This window comes from Lycorma delicatula, chromosome 6, assembly GCF_047948215.1.
Source record: "Lycorma delicatula isolate Av1 chromosome 6, ASM4794821v1, whole genome shotgun sequence".
NCBI lineage: Eukaryota > Metazoa > Arthropoda > Insecta > Hemiptera > Fulgoridae > Lycorma > Lycorma delicatula.
The window spans coordinates 158,963,349-158,988,919 of NC_134460.1; the positions used below are offsets into that span (position 1 = coordinate 158,963,349).

At 34.9% G+C, this 25,571-nt stretch overlaps 1 protein-coding gene across 1 annotated transcript in view; it reads right to left on the bottom strand.

The window, feature by feature from the left end:
* The window catches only part of Nmdar2 (glutamate ionotropic receptor NMDA type subunit 2), a 694,511-nt gene that overhangs the window by 267,179 nt on the left and 401,761 nt on the right, over positions 1 to 25,571 (bottom strand). The window contains exon 5 of the mRNA XM_075369831.1: positions 20,671 to 20,809. Coding sequence (XP_075225946.1) covers positions 20,671 to 20,809 — 139 coding nt within the window. The remainder of the gene's footprint in view (positions 1 to 20,670; positions 20,810 to 25,571) is intronic.

Here is a 25,571-nt window from a genome sequence, read left to right on the forward strand (position 1 = left end):
TTCGATAACGCTGGTTTAACAACGGATTGGAATGCAATTAAATCCGTCTTAAATTCACTAAATTAATAATAGACAAAACTTGAAAAACTAGATCCTAGATTAAAAAATAACCCTTTTAAAAAAAAACAAGCCCGATTAGAATGATCCAGCAGCAAGGGACTCTGTCCAGGTTCTGCGATGGAGTAGGGAGTAATAGACTCCTGCCAACTTTGCATTCCATTCCATTCCCGGAAATCTGGGAGGCGGTAAACGGTATAACCTGTATCGATACAGATGTACCCTCTTTGGGAGGCGGTAAATCGGTATAGATTTACGCCTCCAAAATTTCCATTTATATTATATACGGGTATTCGAAAAAGAACTCCGGGGTTTGGAGGATGAATATAGTTTTTATTTTGTGACTCTATCGTAGAAATTCTCCAAGTGACAAAAGCATACGCGAGTGATGTATACACTTTTTGGAAACTGAAAGTCAATGGATGTAAATATAATTTGAAAGATATGATAAATATATAAAAAAATATTATTAAATAAATTTCTGTGAAAAGATAAAGGTAAACAGAAGGTCGTTTTAGTAAAATTGGTAATTATGTTTGTTAAGACATTCAGACTTTGAAAAAGAGTGAAGGCAGGTATAAATAAAATTACTACATTATACTATAATAGAGATAATAACATATTTGCACGATTAGGCTACGACTGTAGTTATAAAAGCATTATGTTCATATATGAAAATATTATTGATTTTGTCCACGATGTTTATCGCAAGAGACAGAAACTTAGTGCTTATAAACTCTTTAACTATTCGGTAAAATTTAACTAACGATAAACCACAAAGAGTTTAGTTTATAACGACCGTGTTAGATTTCATTTCTGCCGATGAAAACTACCTGTAAGCATTTTATTTTTTGATGCAACATTTCACGTTCATGGAGCATAAATCGACATAATTTTGAGTATGAGGCTCAGAAAACCAACACCAATTGATGGAATTCGTCCACAACTGTCTGAAAGCCATGTCTGGTGTGTATCGTGCACAATTGAATCTTTGGGCCTTTTTCTTTTCAAGAGCAGACTTACGGGTATATTGACTCGGGAATGTTAAAGAACTTTGTGTTTGCGCCGATTGAAAGTACGGCGCGGCTAGTAGTTTTTAATATTATGAAGCCTCTCCACATCAAACAGTTGTGCGGACTACAGCTGGTGTGTAGACGTTGCTATTTAAAAGAGAAAAAAAAAATTCAGTCTCTCGATCACCTCGCCAAAACATAGCATCAGCCGTGGAGAAGCGTTTGGTGAAAGAGAAAAAGTTAAGACTTTTATGTAATAAAATGCATATACTTGGATTTCACAATATAATAACGTATTTAATTTTAAACCCCGGAGATATTTTTAGAGATATATTTTATATATATATAAAATCCTCACTTTAAGCAACCTAATGTAATGAGTTTCAATTTAATTTTTCTGGTTTGGACAAAAATCTCTCAGTTGTGCGAAAATTAAAAAAAAACAATGAGAGTGATTGTCTGAAAAGAAGTTGGAAAGGAAGTAAACTAAAAAGGTTTCAAATGTGAATTTTTTTAAATTTAATATTATTAACAACAAAAAATGTGTTAATATTTATTACGCGCTAAAATTTAATAAGAAATCAAACAGTAATTAAATGGACTGTATTTTAATAAATAAAATAGTTGAGAATACAATTTAAAATTTAATATTACACAAAAATAATAAAGTGTTTATCTTTGTTAATAGGAAAAAAGGTTAGCAGTAGGTTTAAAAATAAGCATCGGATACTTAATGTCCTGCGTAGGTGTAGTAAAAAGCTAAACGCATATTTGCTCTCCATAAAAAGAGAAATATATCGGGTAATAGAATAGCGGAAAGAATAAATAACAATAAAACACGAATAATCAGACTGCTTTAGATTTTATTTATAACTATAATTATAAAATTTCCGCGATCTTTTGACAGGGTTATTTTTTAGTCCTGTTACCAAATTGTAAATGTCTGGTAATTTTTTTCCTAAGAAAGGGAAATTTTGTTTTGTGACACGAAGTTGGTAGCGCTAGTCAACCGGTATAGATACGGCAGTGTGAGTTGATTCTCCTTGAGCTGTGTAAACTTTTGTGCCGTTTCCGGTCGTGTTACGAACAGAATGTCTTTTACTGTAGATCAACGAGTTTTCATTTTTGAACAATATTTTGCTACGAAATCGTCCGCGAGTGTAAAAGAATCATTTCAAATTAAATTTGTTGGTGTTCCTCCGCCAGAAAAAATGTCAATTTCTAGGCTACCAAACCGATTTCGAGAGACAGGTAGTGTTTGCGACAGAAAACGTAGCGGTCGACCAACTCGCTTGACAGATGACGTTTTAGAGAATGTGAAAACAAGATCGCTCAATTCTCCACGGAAAAGTTTACGAAAACTTTCCATGCAAGTTGTTTTGTCATATTCGAGTGTTCAGAAAGCCGCTAAAAAATTGAAATTGTATTCGTCTCGCGTACGATTAGTCCAAGAGCTTCAGCCTCCAGATTTAAATAAGCGATTTCAATATTGCCGTTGGTTTAGGTCTCTCGTAAACGATAACGGAATCGAATTTTTAAACACAGTGTTCTTTAGTGATGAAGCCTGGATCCATCTCGATGGTTATGTGAACAGTCAAAACTGTCGAATTTGGGCGGTTGAAAATCCTAACGCTTTACAATACAATCTTTGCATCCTGAAAAAAATGGTGTGTGTTGTGCGATATCTCATTGTTGGGTAAAGTTAAAAAATAAAAAAACACACAGCTAGTATTTGCCAAAAGAAATTGGACTTTAATTATGTAAAACAACTGAACTTATGTTAAAGCATAACCTTAAATTGAATGAAATTATGAACTAAACATAACTTAATTTCACATAAGAAATATCAACTGAAATCAGCATATCAGTAATAATATTATTAAAATGAGATTTACAATTATATACTTAGAAAAACAAAACATCAATAAACATAATATAACTGGAAAACTATTGCATTACTGACAAATGCTGTAATATTGAAAAATTAGCAATGAACAAATGTCATAACCATAGAAAAATAAATTAAAGTAAATCTTGATTGGCATTGGCCTTTCCTGATTTATGAACCACAAACTTAACGTTAAATAATGTAAAAATGTAATTTTAGTTTGACGTAGAAAAAGACACAATAATATTACAGTACAAAAGAGTTAATTACAATATAATCACACTGAACTTAATTGAGCACATGAAATGGGTTGCAGCTGAAATGACAGTCTTCTGTAAGTGACCTGTCGTGACCGTACTAAAGTGAAATTGAAACTTGAACGGCATAGGTAGGATGAACGGAATGTTCCACAGATTTGAATGATAACATAAAGGTTTAACGTAATGAGTAAAGAAAAACTGAACTTGCCTGTAGCACACAAATATTTGCCAGAGATGACCTCGTAACAGCAAGTACGGAAGAATACCTATGTAGTCCTGGGCGTAGTCCGCACGGTGAATCAGGAATACAGCGGCGTGATGTGGTTTAGTGGTAGAGTGAGGCGCGGAATCTCAAATGTGTTGTGATGAGTTTGAAATTCTGCTTGAGCGTGAATGTTAACACAGATTTTGCAGGAGAGTATTGCCCGAGGCGACTGCAGTGGTGAGATGTTGGAGGTACTCTGCCGAAAAGATGGCGAAAAAAGGCGGGGGTAACCAGAACCAGGTAGTGGACAGGATATTGTGTGTTTGTATTAGTAAGGGGACGAAAAGATAACGGGTGTTTGAAAAGGTTAGTCAGAAATAACTCGATAGAATAAGGGGCGCGGTCGCTAAGGATGACGGGGGGAGGTTCGCACACAAGAACAATAATAGAGACTGGCTGGACTTTACGGACCCAGCAATACGAAACCAAGTGGAATTCAAACATTCCTTGTAACAAAGCAACGGGACCTACCCTAGCTGTGAATTCGTAGAAATAACGGAAAAACTTTATGCCAGAATGGCGTAAACATACTGGGGGGCGAGCGAGCAGAATCATGAAGAGAAGACCAGAGGAGGAATCTTGTTTCCAAGAGGAGTGATGAAACCAGAAGAGAGTTTGATACGGATGACACGGAAGATACCATCCTTACCAGGAAATGTTTCCGAGATGACACCAATGGGTTTTTCGGTAAGAAGATGCGGAGTTGAAAGAACGGATTTGAGAAGTCGTTTTCTTAGGCTTAGAAAGAGGTATGCGATTGATAGGAACGTGGAAGGCTGGTGGTCCATTCCACCAGGAATCGCGAGTAGGAGGCTGTGAGGCAGAAGATCCTTGAAACGCGATGTCAGAAGCGTTACTTGGAGATTTTACAGAAGGGGGAGAAGTGGTTTCCAAAGTTCGTTTGACACGGTTAGTCTCGTAGGTCCGTAACCTGTATGATCTGTTGCGGTTGTTAGCCACGGTCGTAGCATCTGAAGAAAGAGTTGAAACGACAGCGTATCGTTTTTCAGGACTTTGAGTGGTTTTAGGATGAAAAGGATGCTCAAATCGTTGATCATCCGGATTGGGAGGCTGGGGATACATAACTTCCTCGGTTTTCCTACATTTATGAAAAGTGTCACCAACAGAGTCTTCTTGTGAAAATAGGGTGTTGAAAAAGGAAGTTGATTCTTCAGACGGCGAAGCGAGAAATTCGGAGGTGTTGCCGATGATTATCCATCCAAAGACAGTGTAGAGCGCGGAAGGAAATCCGGATTCTTGAATATTGCCGGAGGGCGCCAAAACACGGCAGAACAGGTCACTGCCAATGAGAAGATCAATAGGCGAGGAAGAGCAAAACGTCGGGTCAGCGAGATGGAGATGTTGAAATTTGTGGGCGACTGAAGGGGACAAAGAATGCGAAGGAAGGTTACCAGAAATATTAGGAAGAACAAGTGCCTTAGATTGAAAGGTCTTTTTGAATTGAGGTAAGGAGTGAATTTTGATGTTAGCGGTACCAAGAACAGAAGCATGGGTAGAGGAAATACCGGAAAGGCGTATTTCAGAATTTTCCAAAGGAAGGGCAAGACGGGAAAGACAATTTTTTGTAATTAAGGTGCGTTGCGAACCGGAGTCCAAAACAGCACGGACCGTATGCAGTTTACCGAATGAGTCTTCTAAAGAGACGATGGCAGTGCCAAGCAGCACAGTCGAAGACTGTTCACAAGAGGAATGACAGGAAAAACAAGTTGCGTTGGGGTCAGACTGCGGTGAAATTGGAGTAGAACTGATACGAGCGGAATGAGTGACGGGTGAATTATTAGAGAGAAAATTAGGGGCTAGAGCCACGGAAGGTGTCGTGGGAGCAGGTGTGGTTACAGAGGGTGAGGGGCAAGCGTTATGAGCAGAATGACAACCAGATAAAGTGGGGGTATGTGGGCGTAGAGACGAGTGATGGGACGATTGAAAATTACTGGAAGACTGAGATGGACAATTCTGTATAATATTTTGCCGGGAAAAATTAGGAGACGGAGGAGTGGTACAACGACCTGAAGATAAAAGGGGTTTCAAAGTGCTGTCGTTTGAACTTCCGAATAGAGCGATGTTACTCTTTTGACACAGTAAAGTATGGTGCGAGGAGTTATTGCAGCTTCTGCAGTTGCATTTTGACATACAAGTTTTCGGCGAATGAGAGCCCAAACAGCGGAAACAACGATCATTTTTTCGTAACCAGGCGATTTTTTGTTCATGCGACAAAGTTTGAAATTGTTTACAGCCATAAATACGATGAGCGTCCGCACATACCGGACAGCGGCCGGACGGAGTGTGATTTTGAAGAAAGAAGGATTTTATTGGCTTGGAGAATTTTGATGTTTGAGGACTAGGGTTATTAACGTACGTAGGAGATTTTTCAGAAAAGGTGACATCGGCGTCAAGGCTTTCGGAAATTTTTTCCTCAACCGTGAGGAATTCAATCAGCTCTTCGTATGCGGGTACGCTTGACGAGGCGATACGATTTTCGAAACGCGTTCGAACATTGGGGGTGAGTTTTTCTAAACCAAGCTGCAGAAGAAGAAAATTTTCTAAATTTATGTTTAGACTTTTCAACGCATTAATGGAGGAAATGTACGTGGCCTTAAAATTAGAGAGGTAATTTTTACGATCATCGGACTGAAAACATTTAATACGGCTGTAAAAGCTATTTAGAAGAGAACGTTTGTTGTCATATCTGGAAATCAAAATGTCATAAGCGACTTGATAATTTTCCGCAGAAATTGGCAGAGATTCAATTAATAGGAGCGCATTACCAGATAAATGTGTTCTTAGAATTTGCAATTTTTGTTCAGAAGATAACTGTGAATTTTCATGGACGGAACCTTTGAACAGATTGTGAAAATTTATCCAGTCGTGGAAATTTCCAGAAAAAATGGGAATTTTGAATTTCGGAGTCTCTAATAAGGAATGAAAAACTGGTTTGATATTCTGTTTTAAATCGGGAGTTTCTGATTCTACAAGTTTAATGGGACAAAACAATGAATCCCATTCGGTGCTGATTAAATTTATATCACAAATTTCGGATTGGTTTTTTATTTCTGAGTTATTAATAAGAATTTCATCGATGATGCCATAAAACTGTTGATCGAGGGCTTTGATATCATCAAGTTGTTTACTAGATACAGAAATTCCGTGAGAGTTGACAATTCTGCTGAGTTTGTTAACACGAAGCTGCGCTTTGGCTAACAGCGCAGCGTTAGCTGAAATGATGGTGGCCTGAGCACGAGTCATGTTGTGCATTAAGTTTACAATAAATATTTAAATAGTAAGATTAGATACAATATGAAATACCACTCTTAAAAATAGCAACTTAATTATACAACAATAATATAAAATCAGAAAGAATTTTTTATCAGAGAATTAATACATACGATAATCGTTATATTAAATTATGACAAGCAATAATTAATTATATAATTACTGTAACTAGTAGTTGTCGTTTACAACTTTCATGAAATCATTACTTTCAGTAACATGCTTAAAAACAATACAATATAAGATATTCTAAATTTGAAAGAACAATTTAAAGTATTTATATAATAGAAAAAGTTTAGATCAAAAATGTTTGAAAGAGATTTTATGACAAAAATTTACTTTAAGAAATGTAGTATGAACTGTAAATCCGGAATGATATCCGGCACCCGGAGGACCAAAAACAACTAGCTATGTTGGGTAAAGTTAAAAAATAAAAAAAACACACAGCTAGTATTTGCCAAAAGAAATTGGACTTTTAATTATGAAAAACAACTGAACTTATGTTAAAGCATAACCTTAAATTGAATGAAATTATGAACTAAACATAACTTAATTTCACATAAGAAATATCAACTGAAATCAGCATATCAGTAATAATATTATTAAAATGAGATTTACAATTATATACTTAGAAAAACAAAACATCAATAAACATAATATAACTGGAAAACTATTGCATTACTGACAAATGCTGTAATATTGAAAAATTAGCAATGAACAAATGTCATAACCATAGAAAAATAAATTAAAGTAAATCTTGATTGGCATTGGCCTTTCCTGATTTATGAACCACAAACTTAACGTTAAATAATGTAAAAATGTAATTTTAGTTTGACGTAGAAAAAGACACAATAATATTACAGTACAAAAGAGTTAATTACAATATAATCACACTGAACTTAATTGAGCACATGAAATGGGTTGCAGCTGAAATGACAGTCTTCTGTAAGTGACCTGTCGTGACCGTACTAAAGTGAAATTGAAACTTGAACGGCATAGGTAGGATGAACGGAATGTTCCACAGATTTGAATGATAACATAAAGGTTTAACGTAATGAGTAAAGAAAAACTGAACTTGCCTGTAGCACACAAATATTTGCCAGAGATGACCTCGTAACAGCAAGTACGGAAGAATACCTATGTAGTCCTGGGCGTAGTCCGCACGGTGAATCAGGAATACAGCGGCGTGATGTGGTTTAGTGGTAGAGTGAGGCGCGGAATCTCAAATGTGTTGTGATGAGTTTGAAATTCTGCTTGAGCGTGAATGTTAACACAGATTTTGCAGGAGAGTATTGCCCGAGGCGACTGCAGTGGTGAGATGTTGGAGGTACTCTGCCGAAAAGATGGCGAAAAAAGGCGGGGGTAACCAGAACCAGGTAGTGGACAGGATATTGTGTGTTTGTATTAGTAAGGGGACGAAAAGATAACGGGTGTTTGAAAAGGTTAGTCAGAAATAACTCGATAGAATAAGGGGCGCGGTCGCTAAGGATGACGGGGGGAGGTTCGCACACAAGAACAATAATAGAGACTGGCTGGACTTTACGGACCCAGCAATACGAAACCAAGTGGAATTCAAACATTCCTTGTAACAAAGCAACGGGACCTACCCTAGCTGTGAATTCGTAGAAATAACGGAAAAACTTTATGCCAGAATGGCGTAAACACTCATCATTGTATATTCGAACAGACAGTAAATGGTGAAGTATACAGGAATATTGTGCGCCAATTTGTGTCCCTCCTGGAACCTCAAGAATGGTATTGCTGGTTTCAGCAAGACGGCGCTATATGCCACACCTCTCGAAAAACCGTGGATTTTCTGCAAGAGTTCTTTGATGATCGAATAGGGCTTATGGCCTCCAAGGTCCCCAGACCTCACATCACCTGACTATTTTTTGTGGGGCTATATTAAATCCGAGGCCTTAAAAAACAATCCTCACATTATTGATGAACTTAAAGTCAATATTACAGACTTAATCACGAATATTTCCAATGCAACTCTTAAAAAGGTTTCTGCTAATATGCTGAAAACAGTCCGTGCTTGCATAACCGCAAGGGGTGGGCATTTTGAGCATATTCTTTAACAATTATGTAAGTAATAGCTTTTTAATAAATCTCTTTTGTAAGTAACAAATACATTTTTTTATTCCACCTAAATTTCCCTTTCTTAAATTACATTTAAAATTGGGTAACAGAACTAAAAAATCACTCTATTAGAATGTTGTTCAACACCCAAACAGTACTAAAAAATTTGTATAATGAAGAAATTTTGATTTAATTTTACATTTGATTATAGGCATTTTTCAGCTTATCTCATTTAACAATATTTATATCAAATTAATTCTCCTTATATTTTGTCTATTAAAACCATACGAAAAATTATATTTACCAATCACTTTTCACTCAAGAAAATATATAAAATAAAGTTATTTTAAAACAATATTAACGGTAGAAATGTTTGCTTGAACGCATATAAAATCTATATAATTTTCCACTTGTAACCGATTCTAAATATTACACGTCTATTGTGATATACGAACAGATGAAGTTCGACGCTGATTCTTAAATAATTAGTCATAAATTGATGTTATTATTAATTCTTTTTTATATTTGAAAATACTTTTGTATGTATTTAATATATGTGAAAAGTTAAATGAATTATTTATATATTATTAAATGTTTATTACAATTGAATCATGAACTGGAACTGTTAGTGAATGCAACTGTACAAGAATAATGCGACTGTCATCTGTAGGCGACTGACTGTAACTGCGATCGGCTGGAACTGAACAAGAGTGACGACGACTGAAGAAGGAATAATGAATGACCACAAGAACGACGATGGAATTTGTTAAATAATATTGCTGGAGCCGCTGCTTCGTCAGGAGCCAAGTTTATCCGAAAAGGTTCGAGTGACAAAGGAGCTGCTGAATCGTCAGCAGTCGAATGCATCCGAAACGAGCCGGGTGTACTGTAAGTATCCGAATGAATCCGACCGAAGCCGAAGATATTTAAATTTAAAAAATTTATTAAACACATTAAAGCTCCAACATTTAAATGATAATAACAAAATATAAATACGAAAAGAGTATTTAAAAATTAAAGAAACCTAAGTCCGAACATATATAGATATAGTTTTCTGTTTGAAAATTACACTTTTACACTCAAATTTATACCTCAGTTACTTCAAATAAAGTTAAGCAAATTATACATTTATTAATATATTTACAAGGTGTGACAAGTAAATGCACTACGTAGCAACAGTTACTATTTTATGGGTGAAGTTTTCACGTAAAATAAATTACATTTAAACTAATATTATAAAAGTGTTAAATGGAGTTCCATTAGACGCGTTTATTTCGACTCCGTGCTAGATTCGTTTTTACGCTATTTCGGTTTACTGTTCTTGTTATGTTGGATCGGTTTGAGTTCTGTTTTATGTTTTCGTTCTCCGTTTGCATTGTTTTATTAATTTCATTAGACTTTATTTACGTGTTCTTTGTGTCCGAGTTGTTTATCATAGTAACGTAGGTTAACAGCGACTTTTCTGTCTCTATTTTTACTTCTTTATATTTTGTTGTGCTGGGTGTCGTTTATTATTTATTTATATTCATTATAAATTATATTATTGTTCATATTTATAATTGTTTTCTGGCGTTTTACGTCTACTTTAATCGGTAAAACTGTATTTAAATAGTTTGTTTACAACATTTTGTTGTTTACTTACTGTTGCTTTGGAAAAATATCCTCTTCGTTTGTTCTGTGTCCGATTTCGAAGATCCGAAAACTGAAGAGGACTACCGTTTGGTCTTGAGGGAAGCCGTGAGGCCGATGCGGGGTGGTAGACCACGAAAGTATTTGTCTGGTGACTCTGAGTCTGGTATCTCAGTGCAAGGCACTGGTTTACCTTCTAGGAAGGGTCACCACCGCTCGATTCTGTTGAAGGTGGTGTCGGAGGGTACCACTCAGAACACGCATTTTAAGTGCAGGGAAGATAGGGTTGCTCAGTTGGAAATCCGTCTGAGTGCCGTAGTGGAAAACGCTGGTTCAGACTCTTCTTCGGGGGATGACAGTCCCGATCTCACGCACCGTTGTATGGTAGAATGTTTTGTAGTGGGAAGCAAATCTAGCCTTAAGCGACAGAAGTCGCTGTATCCGACTTACAAATTTCGGCGAGGACGATACCGTCCTCGCTTGAAATCAAGCGGAGATCGTAGATGATGGTGGTTTCACGACTTTGACTGCGGAGTACAGTGGTGATTCTGGTCCTGATCTCCAGAACTGTGAGGCTCAGAAAGTGTGCCCGCAGCTGCTGACCGTGAGATTATCAACTGTCCTGGTCGACCTATTTTCCGAAGCTGAGCTGTTGGATTCTCTCGTCAAACTATGTTTTGAGATTAAGCAGGATGTTAATTCGACGTCTGCGGCGCTGGTTAGCTTGGTGCAGCGGGTTACGTTGTTCATTTCAACTGGTTGGCTGGATGAACTACTTCGGAGAACAGACGACCGCACAGACAGAGAGGTCTGAGAATCAGAGATTATGTAGCGTTTGTAGAGCGGAAATAAGGTCAAGGTTTGACAAGGCCACTCAGACACTCAGAAGGATCGCGGCTGACAATATAATCAGGAAATTGGAGGAGGGCATTGATGGCGACGAAGTTCCTATACTTGTTGCCAAGCACTGTGGTGAAGAAATTTTCAAGATGATGAAACGGCTGATACTTCATTCACAGACAAGGAACGAAGAGACGTTAATATATGATTTGAAACCTACTGCAGCTAAACAGACGAGTAGGGCTCATCGGTTGGCCCCAAGTGTCAGGATACTGGAGGAGAAAGCTGAAATTAAGAGTGGACTATTATTAGTTGACAGTCTTGGGGCCAAGAATGTATTCGGCGGTGAAGAAATAGATGTGGTAGATACTATCTATACGATAGTAGTGAACTCTAGAAGACGTAGACGGAAGATGTAGACGGGATGATAGCCGACTGCTTCAGGAGCATCAGGAGATATGGGAGTGGAAGTTCCTCGGTGCTTCCACTCCCATATCTCTTGATATGTGGTGAGAAGGCCAATGAGAAGAGATGACAACAGGCTGAGGAGATGCGGATCGACAGTGACTTGGAGTTTGATGACGGATGAGCTTCTGGTGGTGGGCGGCGGGGGCTCCTCGGAACCGTCGCTCGTCGATCCCCCCCCCCCCCATGGGGACGCTTTCCGGTCATCTAGATTCGGATAGTAAACCGCCTGGGTGATCATGCAGGGGCTGATCACCCAGCCCCTGCTGGGTGATCAGCCCAGATCTAAAGCTTAGATCCAGTCCCTGCATGATAAGAGGGGGAGGTTTTTTAGCGGGTGAGAGCCCCGGACTGCCGTCAGTGCAAGCCTGACGGCGACTGGCAGGGATTTTTCCTACCCTTACGAAAGCAAAAAAAAAAAACCAATACAACCTAATATTATAAACATTTTACTCTTTGGTAACGCGTCAAGAACGTTTCCTTATATTATACAACGTAATCGTCATCTTGTTTTAGAAGTTTAGAAAATCTTATAATGGGAATATACGCAGTAACTTGAACCTAATATATAAGCATGCACCATGTTCTAATCTGCGTTACAAAGGTATCGAATGTGTTTATAAGTGCGCGCGCGCGTGTGCACGTTTGTGTGGATGTGAGTTTTGATGTCGTTGCCATGTAGTATGGTATCTATTTAACGGTATAACTACAACTATTATTATAATTTAACTTATTAACGTTGTCGCTATGTTGTGTCAATGTTCGGCTTGATTAAATTGCTAAAATACCTTTACAATCAGATATGTTAACAGAAAGGGAGTGTAGTTATATATGTACGCGTGTGCTGAGTGACAGCTTCATTTACATTGTTTCTTAGTTATACAAAGACGACGGTGTAGAGGGCGAGTATTCTACACTAACCTAATTTAATAATAATGATTCTATAGTGATGTTAAACGTACATTTATGTTTGTTATATTTTCCGTAATACATGATAATTTACCAAATTGCCAAGTAGAATTTTAAACGCCTTTTCTTTTTAAGAAAAATTTGAATAAATCACTTTCATAAGAAAAACAGAAAATCGCTTATACAGAGTGATTTAAAATTGCAAGGTAATATTTCAGGAGCAGATTTGGGACAAATATGAGCAAGGTATTTGGCGGGAAACCCTTATGTTTTTGATTTTTACTTGAAGATAAAATTAAATAAAATTGAAAAACATTAACGACAAATTATAGGGATTAATGGAGTTATATTTGTTTGCTGATCGGAAAAATGAAATAAAATAAATCCCCGTATCGTACCTCTTGTAGTTTCCGAAAATTGTTCAAAAGTCTAAAAAACTTGAGATAAAATTAATGGAAATAAAATATATATAGCCATTAAACACGTAAAAATTTCTACTAAATTTGTAGAAGTAAACCTTCTTCAAATTTTTTGAGAAAATTTTACGTAAATAACGTCAACAGAAAATACATTCAATTTTCAGAAACTGATTTAATTCAAAATAAATAAAATTTGGTAGATAAACCTTCTAATTGTAATCAGACCAAAAATATTTTTATAACACTAAAATATTCTACCAAATATTAAAAATTTCATCTCAAAATACGTAAAACTATAAAACTTTATTTTGAAAGAAAATGAAAATTACATTAAATTTTCTTTATCAAAATATTTTTTGTCAAAATACTTATTTATGAGTAAAATTTCTAACATATACTCAGTATGAAAATTTGAATATATAACACCATAAAAGTACTTGTAGATTTGTACTGGCGTAGACGTCAAATAACTGACTGACGTGATCGATACTGGACTAAGATTTCTGTAGAGCTCAAAATGTAGAGTTTCTTTTAATGATAAACTTATTAACACGAACATTTTTTAGAATACAGTAAAATTCAATTACGATATTCTACGGGCCGTGAATAATATTTATTGATTTTAGGAGTATTCTTTTTGATTACTTTTTAACCTAACCTATTCTTTTTCTGTTTAGCCTGCGAAACTATCGTAAGGTATTACTACAGAGAATGATATGTATGAATGTAAACGAACCGTAGTCCTGTACTGTCACAGGTCGACCACCCCTACCCACCGGGTTGGTCTAGTGGTTAAACTCGTTATCGAAAATCAGCTAATGTGGAAGTCGAGAGTTCTAAGGTTAAAACACTAGTGAGGGCAGTTACTTTTATTTGAATAATAGATCGTGGATATAGATGTTCTTTGGTGGTTGGGTTTCAATTAACCACACATCTCAGAAATGGTTGATCGACTCAGTACAAGACTACACTTCATTTACATTACATAATCATCCACATTAATCCTCTGAAGTAATACCTTATCGTAGTTCCGCAGGCTAAACAGAAAGAAAGAGAGAGAGAGAGAGAGAGAGAGAGAGAGAGAGAGAGAGAGAGAGAGAGAGAGAGAGAGAGAGAGAGTGAATGAGAGAGAGAGAGAGAGTGAGAGAGAGAGAGCGAGAGAGAGAGAGAGAGATAGAGAGAGAGAGGTCGACCGTTCCTAAGATGTGTGGTTAATTGAATTTTAATTAAAATTCAAATTGCGAACAAACCAAAACTATCAAAGAATACCGATATTCACGATCTAGTATTCAAATCAGTATAAAAGCAACTAACTTTATTAGGTTTTGAACCTGAGAACTTTCGACTTCGAAATCAGCTGATTTGCGATGACAAGTTCACCACTAGACCAATTTGGTGGGTTTTTAACCCTATCCTTTCTTTTTATTAACCTCCTGAACCACCGTAAGGTATTACTTCAGAGGATGAATGAAGATTATTATATGTATGATTGTAAATGAATTATAGTCTTGTACAGTCTCAGGTCAACCATTCCTGAGATGGTTGACCCAACCACCAACGAATATCGGTATCCACGATATAGTATTAACCTAACCTAACACGGCTTAAAGGCACGGCAAACACACAAAAATTCTAATAATACGATGCATTGATTGCCAGTAAGTAATATTTTATCATTTTTTCACAAAATTTGGGTGTTTGCCGCGGTTAGGGTTTCCCCGACTTATTTTACTTTGATAAACCCGTAAATATAATTAAAAGTTTATTTTTATATCCGAACCGTTCCACCACTCTATAAGCAGCCTTACTTCTTAGATTCTGTCTGGATTGCCTGAGAAAGTAGACGGAACAACTTGAAATCATTAATATGCTACAATAAGCAGAATATTGTAAAAAAAATAAAGGCAAAATCAATAAAAGAAACCGATGAAAATAAACAGCCTTTAATAGAAAGAAAATAAATCTATATATATTGTACTGCACCAGACTTGCTGATGAGAGGTAAAACAATGTCTTTTAAAATTAAAATTTTCAGGCTATTAAAATATACACAAAAGTTAATCGATCTAAATAAAATTTGAACATTAAAATAAATACATAACGAGAATCTTATTAAATAAATTTATTTGAAAATATAAAGCTAAACAGAAGGTCGTCGTAGTAAAATTGTAATTATATTTTTTAAGGCACTTTTTTCTCATAAAAAAGGATGGTGGGTGGGTTTGTTTAAACGTGCTCACGTTTTTATTTTAGCTGCTATTGGCGCAGAGCTGGGCCAATGGTGGTGCGCCAGGCGGCTGGACGTAGCGCACGAACGATTCATTAGTTCAAATGATTTACACTTCTTGATAGGATCGATTTATCTAAAATTATATCTGTGTTTTGGGAATAAAAAAGAAAAAAATTGGAGTTGGAGCTATGTTAAAAAAATCACAAATTATAAATCTTGTTATATAAATGCGTAAGTTTGTAACAGCATCACAAGAGAACCAGCACCAACCGATTGCTTTCAGATTTTCAGGACATATTTGTGTTATCCCAGGAGAGGTTGTAAACCACATATGGAGGCCCTAACCCCCTCAAGGATTCTAATGAAGGATCTTTAAAATTTTTTACGTATATATAAATCATCTAGCGTTTTTTAGATGTTTTAACAAAATCTGAAATAGGTATTCCTACAAAATTTATTAAAATTCTCATTTCCTAAAAATGATTTTTACAAAAATTTAGCATCAAATTGGGTTTAAATTTTTTTGTTTTTCTTTTTTTTGATCCTGGAGGAAATAAATATAAAGAAAGGTTTTTAATAAAGGAAGGCGTACTATGTATTACACTTTAATTTAAAATCTAGCTTACAGTTGAAACGAAATTAAAATAATTTCTTAGTACAATGCTGTAATAATTTAATTGACCATTCCTGGCATGATGTGTAAAAATATGTGTTTTATTTCTTTTTAGAAAAGTTTAGAGAAAGAAAATTTTTTTTTCTTCTAGAACGCAAAAATATTACAAAAGATAGTATTTTAAGCAAATTAAAAAAAATATATCTCGTTTTATATACAGATAATCTCTTTCAATAAAGAATGAAAATTAGATTATTAATAGATATATAATACTAAATTTATTAATTAAATTTATAATATATATTTATTATGGCATTACATATTTACGAAGGTAGATATGTTTTCCCGTGGTAACTTTTTTAGTGGAAAATTCTACGTAAATTAATTTTATATTTACTATTATTTTTATCACAAATCATTCTCGTAAACTGATTTCAGGTTGTTTCATTTTTTTTTTTAATGCTAATTTTCCAGTGTAAAACCTGCAGTTATTATATCTTTCATAATCTAATTTAAAAAAAAAATCCCTTTCGGGACACCGAAACGCGGAGGTAGATTTCACCGGTGCTAAGTAGGATATAAAAAGGATTTCCACCTTAAAGTTAAGAAAAACTTCAAATTTAATAAATACGGCAATGGTTGTATGCGAAAAACGTTTCACATGTTTAGCATAAGGCTAGCCCCATCTTATTACAATTCCAGCAACATTTTGGTCATCCCTTGCCGTAAGGATTGATCATATCAAAAATTGTTACAGACAAAAGTTTCAGGTAATGTTTAGAGGACTAACAACCACTTTAAACCGATTCGATACTGTGCCTATTAAGGGAGGTATGATGTTTTTTGTCTTCGAAACTCCATTTTTTTCACCCTCTGGGGCAGTGGTTGGTGATATCAAAAACTTTACTTACGTAAGTATCCATTCCCATGGTCCGATTTTTCCCACTAACGAACTCGACCGAGATTTTAGGTCGTTATATTTCATGTATTAATTTGAAAGTGATTGGCGCAAAATTACGGGAGTTATCTTGTACACAAGTAAGTGAAATATGTATAAATATATATATATATATATATATATATATATATATAAACTTTTGAGCTGACGGTGGTTTTGGGGTTTCGGGTACTTGAAACGCGGAGATATATAGAAATTTTTCGGAATTCGAATCATGGTACCCATTATAATAGGTAACTTTCTTATGAAATCTACCTAATAAATTATATGTATAAGAAAATAAAAAAATCTTTCTTCAAAGAATACGTCTTACGAACCACTTGATGAAACTAAATTGAGTCTTTCCATATTAAACCTTATTCTTTTATGCGTTAATACTGAAATTATAAAAAAGCCAGTAAAAGTTACAGCAAAAATTCATAAAAATACACCTATTTTTTAATAGCAGCGTAATTCCAAATTTTTTTTATATTAAAAGATTAAATAAAAACTCAGAGTTTAGATTTATATTTAAAAGTAAAATTTTATCTTTCGTTTAACCTATTTTGTTTTATCCAAATCTTTTGATGCTTAATTGGAATAGAGAAGAAATTTTAAAATCAGTCTACGTTATTTTTTTTTAGCTTTACGCATACGGAAAGGGAAGATCTCAATTAAAGAAGTCTGTAATAATTAAATTCTGTTCCGTAAAACACAAGAAAAACAATTTTATTTATACTACTATATTTAATAATTAACCCTTTTAATTGGAAAAAAATTCGTTAATTAAAATTCTGAAAATTATCCTTAATATGCGTATGAAAAATATATATATTGTAACAAGACCGGTATAGCGGACCTGAGTAACGGATTCCTACCGGTTATATGAAAGTAGTAGAAAATACAATAAACGGAGGAATCCAGAAAGGGACTGAAAGGAATCCTTTTTGGAAAAGCTAACAATCGTATTTTGTAATACTGCCTTCTGACACATAATAAAGGAATATTTGTACCGTGAAAAGAGTCACCGGACCAGGTTAAGGAACGTATGTGAATGAATGGACTCGGTCGATCGTTCCCATGCTTCTAGTTGGGTCCGTTTTGGCAGGTAAAGAAGATAGAAGTATAAAAACTACGGCATAAACCATTTAAAAATCAAGGGGAATTACGTCGGGAGGACAGGTTTCAAAAGCCTAGCCTCCCGCGGTCGGACCATAAAATGGGTTCGAGAAACCCATTTTCTCGAATGACGGATTGACGTTTAATGACGGATTGGAATGCTATGCTATTAAATCCGTCCTTAAAATCTAAAATAACAGAAAACCTAAAATTTAGACCCGTCATTAAAAATAAACCCTTAAAACAAGCCCGATTCTAGAATCATCCAGCAGCAAGGGACACTGTCCAGGTTCTGCGATTTGTAGGGAGAAATTGTGAAACTCCCGCCAACTTTGCATTCCATTTAAAAATCAGTTCTGCGATGTAAGTTTTGCGAACTAGTCCAGCAAGGAGAGTCTGCTGTGTAACTCTGCGAGACGTCAGTCAGTAAGACCGTTCTGTGGTGAGGACAGTGAAGGAGCGAATTTTCAGTGTGAATTAAGTTCGATAAGATTAAGGTGACGCCTTGAGTAATTCCAGTAAACAAGAAATACTATCGGTGAGGTACTGTAAAACTATAAGAGAGAAAAATATTGTATTAAATTTCATTCATAAACTGTTAGGGTAGTCTTATTTATGAACAGCAAAGGTATTTGCAGTAAACTTTATACTTGACTTATCTATTGTTTGTTAATGCAAGACTAGTGGTTAAAAGTATTACGACTAGCGGTAATGGTATATCTTTTATTAATGAGTTTGAATTCTGGTTTATTATCTGGTCTATTTATCTACTGGAATAAATTCTGACTATTATTTTAAACCCTGTCTTGTGTGTAATCTCTGTTTATTATTACTATTGACATTTATGACTATTATATGTCTAATATTATGTTTGTTTACTGTGTTGATTATTATTTTTTTTTTACCCCATTCCCTAGATCTGCACCTGTTTAATTAAAAATAAATACAGCTCCGGGGGGCGCCATCGCCTCAAACCACCTCGGCAGAACTGAAGGTCCAACCAGGAAGCGGGGACCCGGTCTTTCGATTAGTCGACATGCCGCAAATGAGGGGAGCCCGAAGAGATTCCCCACCGGGACTCCGGTCTTATTTACCCTCCCAATGGCTCCGCCAGGAGTCCCCGTTAATTAAAATGGGAGAGGGTGGAGGGATGGGAGACGCCGAAGTCACCCATCTCTCCTGGATGAGGATATCCCGCGTCGGAGCCACCATAATTCTATGCTCCACAGCGAGTATACCTCACTTCCGCTGTACATTTCTGCCACATCGGTCTCCCAAAGCGTGGCCAGAGGTTTTGCAGGAAGTGCATGTTATGTATTAATTATGCGATTATGTCGCTTATTATTTTTATAATCATTATTACTACTATCACCATTATCATTAATATTATTGATTTGTCTTGTTTCTATTATGTTTTTAAACCAATAAACTGTAATTATATAACATGCTAAATTGTCAATCTCTCAATATCCTGATTGACCCATATATATATATATATATATATACACACATATGGGTCAGTCGGATATCATATACCATACACACACACATATATATATATATATATGGAAAATGAATTGCTATGTACAGTTCAATTAGGATAATGAATATTAAAAAAGATAGAAACAAATTAGGTTTAATAATGCCTGAAATAGTAGGATGCAAGCAAAAATTAAATGTCCAGTTACTTTTTTGAGTATAAAATCTTAATTAGCCATCCGATAAACTCGATGAGGTAAAAAATATAAAATATCTTCCCTCATTAAACTTGCAGTAATAGCAGACCTCTTTACCTGCATTTAAAGAAGGACATTCATTAAATTACTTTTTTAACGGCTAGCACATGAGCTACCCAAGTGTTTATTATGTCACTCTATTAAACAGCGTCACAGTTATAAAATAAAAATCGGACATTTTTGCTCCGGATGGTTAGTTTTTTTTTTTGTTTTTTTTTATTACAATAATCATAGACTACAATTTCTACAAACTACATAAAAATAGAAAGTTCAGTTTCAATAATTTAACACATATATTCTCTGTAAGAAAGAAAAATTAGACTTTTTTCGAAATTATACCGTAGTTAATTTAATGTAATTGCAACATTTCACGGCCCTTCGGTTTTATTTATTTTTGCAAATTACAAATTCTTTTATTTCTTTCACTTTTACAAAATTAATAATTAATGGAGTAATCCTAATACTAATTATAATTGTCCTCTAAGGTTATCTATTCATAGTCTAGATCCAATATTAACATTGTTTTATAATACAATTTAATATTTATTATTTAACTTAACTTAATCATACTTAATTTATATGATTTATAATCGGAAGTGAGTTTTGTAAAAAATGAAAGATTAGGTGTCCACAAGGGTTTTGGGCGTTTTGTGGCACCATCCCTTTTATATTAACCTGTTTAGCTAGAGTAAGGGGACAAAAAGGAAACAGTTTTATCTTATATAGAAGAATTAGAATTTTATTAAATTTTATTAGAACTTTAATAAATGTTATTAATATTAGCCGCCTATTTTCCTATTTTACATCCTGTTAATTAAAAATTAATATCATACATCAATAAAATTACAATTATTTTAAATTTATTTCGTATATAGTAAATACATAATTAATAATAATAGTTATAATAACGTTAATATTACCTCTTCCCATACAAGTTGTTTGCTTACACCGGGTCTCAAGTTCATAATTTTCAGTTCAGCAGCTTTCAATACGCCATCTGCTGTAAATTCCACGTTCGGTTTACCCTCAGTGCTTTCGACGCTTACATTTCTCAAATATCTGTAATGTAAAATAATTAAAAACTTCTCAATAATTCTAATAAACTATAAAGTGAATATTGATATCATCGATATATTAAAAAGAAAAAAAATCATAAGTTACAGAATCGATTATTACTGCCAAAACGAATTTTCAGTATAATATATACACAAGGTGTGTATATATATATATATACACGAGGTGCGACAATAAAGTAATGAGACTGATTTTTCTTTGCAACATGTAGCAACCCTGCAGCTTTAGTAGGCACACCATCTTTGATCTTGGTCTATAAGCTACTTCTAGTCCAAGCGGCTCATTGATGCAACTGCTCAGTCGTGAGTTGTGCTGTAATAACTGAACATGTGTTTGTGTCTCTCGTCACAGAAATGAAACCGCAAAATATTGCGCGACGGTATGCCGTTTCTTTTTGCGTTAAATCGGGTGAAAACGCGACGACAACTTACGGTAAGCTTCAGAAGGCTTTTGGAGAGGAGGTTATGTCAAGAGCTCAAGTTTTTCGGCGGCATAAAATTTTTAGTGAAGGCAGAACGAATGTTGAAGATGAAGACCGCAGTGGACGACCATCAACCTCACGGACACATGTCAACTTGACCGGGATGCGTGAAATCGTGCGATCTGATCGAAGATTATCCGTGAAAATGTTTGCAGAAGAACTCAACATCGATCGAGAAACGGTTCGTCTAATATTAACTGAAGTACGAGAAAGATTTGTGCAAAAATGGTCCCGAAAAATCTCATTCAACAGCGAGAAACACGGAAAAATGTGGCAGCCGATCTGTTAGAGCAAACGGAAATCAATCCAGGTTTATTGAGTCGTGTTATCACTGGCGATGAAGGTTGTTTTTTCAATACGATCCAGAGACAAAACGCCAAAGTTCGCAACGGTGCTCAAAGGGATCACCCAGACCAAAAGTATATCAGATAGTATTCAGATAAGTATATCAGAAAGGAGTGTATTTTTTTTAGTTTATACTCGGATATTTTATTAAATAAAAATACATTTTTAATTTATTTTCTTTTTCAATCGCGAATTAATTTAATAACTGTCTTCCTGTTAAAATTTTCTAGTGCTTTTTTTTTTTTAATAAGCTCTAATTTTATTTATTTGTTTTTTTTTGTTTTAAATTCGTAAAAATGTATGTCGTGTATAATAAATACTGAAAGTAACTGACAAAACATAAATTATAAGAAATATGTTAAGTAAAATGTATTGTACATATAAAATCAATAAACAAATGTAAAAAAAAAATTGATGTAGTCACCACATGATTTCTTTGCACGCATATAAAATTACATATACACATTTTTTTTTTTTTAAATGAAAAATGCATAAAATTTTATTTAATTAATAACTTCTGATATTTTTTTATATATATATTTTTTCATTGTTATTGAATTATTATTATTTATCGTAAAAGTTTTTTTTTACAATCAGAGGTTAATAATTATTGATAAATGAATATATTAAATTAAAAAAAAGGTAAAAATAAATGGAAATGAAGTATGATTCGAACCGATGTGCCTTCCCCTTGTAAGATCCAAATACGTCATTTATTAAAATTTAATTTGCCTATAACTCTGGAATCAGTAAAAATAAGTAGCAGTTAAGGTATATCGTTAAAACGCGAAGAGCTTATTATTGCAGTTAAGAAAACATCAAAAATCCAATTTTTTGGGGATTTGGGCTTTTTTGGAAACTTTTGGTTCAGTTGATTGCAATTAATAGAGGAGATGCACAAATAGATGTTACAACAGTCCTAAATTCAAAATTTCAACATCCTAGTCGAAAACTAGTCAAAATGTATTCCGGGATGGTCAAAATGGATATTTCCGTTGAAATCTGAAAACCGAAATTTTTCGCGATCACAGTACTTTACTTCGTACAAGGAAGTAAAAATAAGACTGTAACGCGTTACGGTTTCAATGAAACTCAATGGCCTTCCGGAATTCCTTTTACCGTTCGGTGTACCAGCACCGAAAAGGATTAATTAATCTTGTAGACCAAAGAATTCGATAGCGCTTTACTCAGAATCTCGGTCTCTTACCAAAAGTTTACTTGTTAACATAAGTCAACGTCCCGAATACTATTTGACGTACCATACGCCGGTGTTCCAACTATTGTTAGTCTAAACGCTCATACGAATCATAATGGAAGACATACAGCTTCACGCAGAGAAGAGCTTAAAAGCGCTTTCCGAGCAGCGGCCTTCCGGCCTCGTCAACAACTCCTCGGTAAACAGGATTACATTTTTACTGCTGTGAAAGTTACCGATCCAATATTTTACGTTGATCGACTTAACGTACGCCCCAAAAAAATTAATTCTTCTTCTTAAAAAATTGAGTCCGTCGAATAGGCTAAGATTTCCTAAGGAATATCATCGTTCATCCAAGGAATTCTATATTTTGTGGAAGTTCAATTGTTTGATTATTTTATAAATCGCACAACCAGAATTTCAAAGAAGTAGGGCATTCGTATGCGTACGTTAATCAGAGAACAGCTGAACGTTATAGATAGATAATTAATTTGTAATGCGGTTGGATATTCAGAAAGTATACAACAGTCTTCATTTCTCTAACTTTTTATTAAAATTACTTTTATTCACCGACTGCTTTTTAGTTAACTATGTTAAACGCTTTTACAGAGAGCTCAACTTTAGAACGAAGTTTTATTGGAAAAAAGAAATAAATTACAGAGATGGATGACATTGAAATTAAAGAAGTTCGTTTTAAAAACAGAAGTAGAAGAGCTCTTTTTAAGTAAAACGATTACTGAGATAGTAATTATGCATTTATATTCTGTAATAGTTTCAATTGAAAAAGCAAACTTCTCTACAAAAGGGCTTAACGAAGCTAGTACAACAAAGTACGGAATGAAAACAATTAATCTTAACAAAATAATAATATTATTATTAATAATATTATTATTCTACAGCTAAGATAAAATCCCTAAACTATTTGTAATAATAATAATAATATTATTATTATTAATAATAATTATTAATAATAATAATGCCGGTATCCGTGGCGCGAGTGGTAGCGTCTAGGCCTTTCGTCTGTAGATCCCGTGTTGAATCCCAGTCAGACATGGTATTTTCACATGCTACAAAATTGTCATTTCATCTCATCCTTGAAGCAATACCTAACGGTGATCTTGGCGGTTAAAGAAGTAAAAAAGAAGTAAAAAAAATATTTTTCAACAGTTGAGCTCGTATAAAAAGTAGGTGCAGTATTCGCGTAAATATACGTTTGTATACAAATATATATAGTATATATTACGGAAATTTATATAATATATTGTCGCGTGTTCACGGCTCGACCAGAATATTGAGAGACGAACAACTAAAAATATTTATATAAATACAATTTCTTATTCTAAGGACATAAAAAAATGATATAAATAAATAATAATACTACAATATTAAAGTAATAATAATAATAATAATAATAATAATAATAATAATAAAAGTAGTAAATAAATGACTTAAAAAATAATATCTCAAATAAGGATAACATTTGTTCAAAGATAGTTAAATCATAAAAACCAGAATACAGTCCAATTGACTAAAGACACTATAATGACCGCCAATACAAGGTAAATACATAAAGTAAGGGCCGTCGGTTTATATTTAAACATTAGCGGGTCTGAACAGAGTTTCACGCATGCAGGGCCATCTATCAGCTGTTTACGAAGCCACTGCGGTTGTTGTTTTGATAAAATCATTTCCCTGCCGGGGAATGCAGATCGCAATTTCCGCGACAATAGTTACTCCCGCCAGTTGTGGAGTGCGCGCTGTGATTCGATTTTGTGTGCAAAAGGATCTTCAGCTGCTGAAATTCATCGGGAGTTGTACCTACTGTATGGGCTTAGAGTGATGAGTGAAGAAAAGGTTAAACAATGTCGTGACTTTAAAAATGGCCGCACAAATGAGCATGACGAAGAACGGAGTAACAGGCCCAGTATTCAGAGCGACGAAATCGTTGAACAAGTGAACAGAAAACTGCGATATGATCGGTCATTGACGATTAGTACTCATTGACGATTGGCTGATGAATTTCGGCATGTTGGACGCACCTTTATCTATACGATTGTCGCAGGAAAGCTCGGATATCACAAATTGTGTACCAAAAATGCTCACCGACCGACACAAAGAACAAAGAATGTCCAGTGGACGAGCGGTTTTACACCTATCGTCAAAATGGAGATGATTTGTTTTCCCACATTGTTACGGGCGACGAGATTTGGATATCCTACACCAACGCAGAATCAAAACAACAGTCGATGCAGTGACGCCATTCTAGTTCCCCAAATATGAAAAAATTTAAGTGATTTCCGTACTCGATTCGAAAAATTTTGACTAACGTTTATCGGGATGAAAAGGGAGTCCTTTTTTATGATTTCATGGAACGTGGATCAACAATTACAGGTGACGTGTACTGCGAAACGCTCAACAAACTGAGACGTGCGATCTAATATCGACGACGCGGGAAACTGTCGTCCGGTGTAATCCTCCTTCGCGACAACGCGCGTCCTCACATCACTGCCTTAACCAAGAAGATGATTCAAGAATTTCGTGGGGAACGTTTTGACCACCCTCCATGTAGTCCCGACCTTATACCCAGTGACTACTTCTTCTTCTTGCATTTGAAAAAGCGGCTTTGTTGACAACGGTTTGAAAAAGAAACTCAAGGCGGCCGTTGTCAATTGGTTCAATTCCCAGGCGCGAACTTCTATGCAGAGGGGTTAAAGAAATTGCAGCGT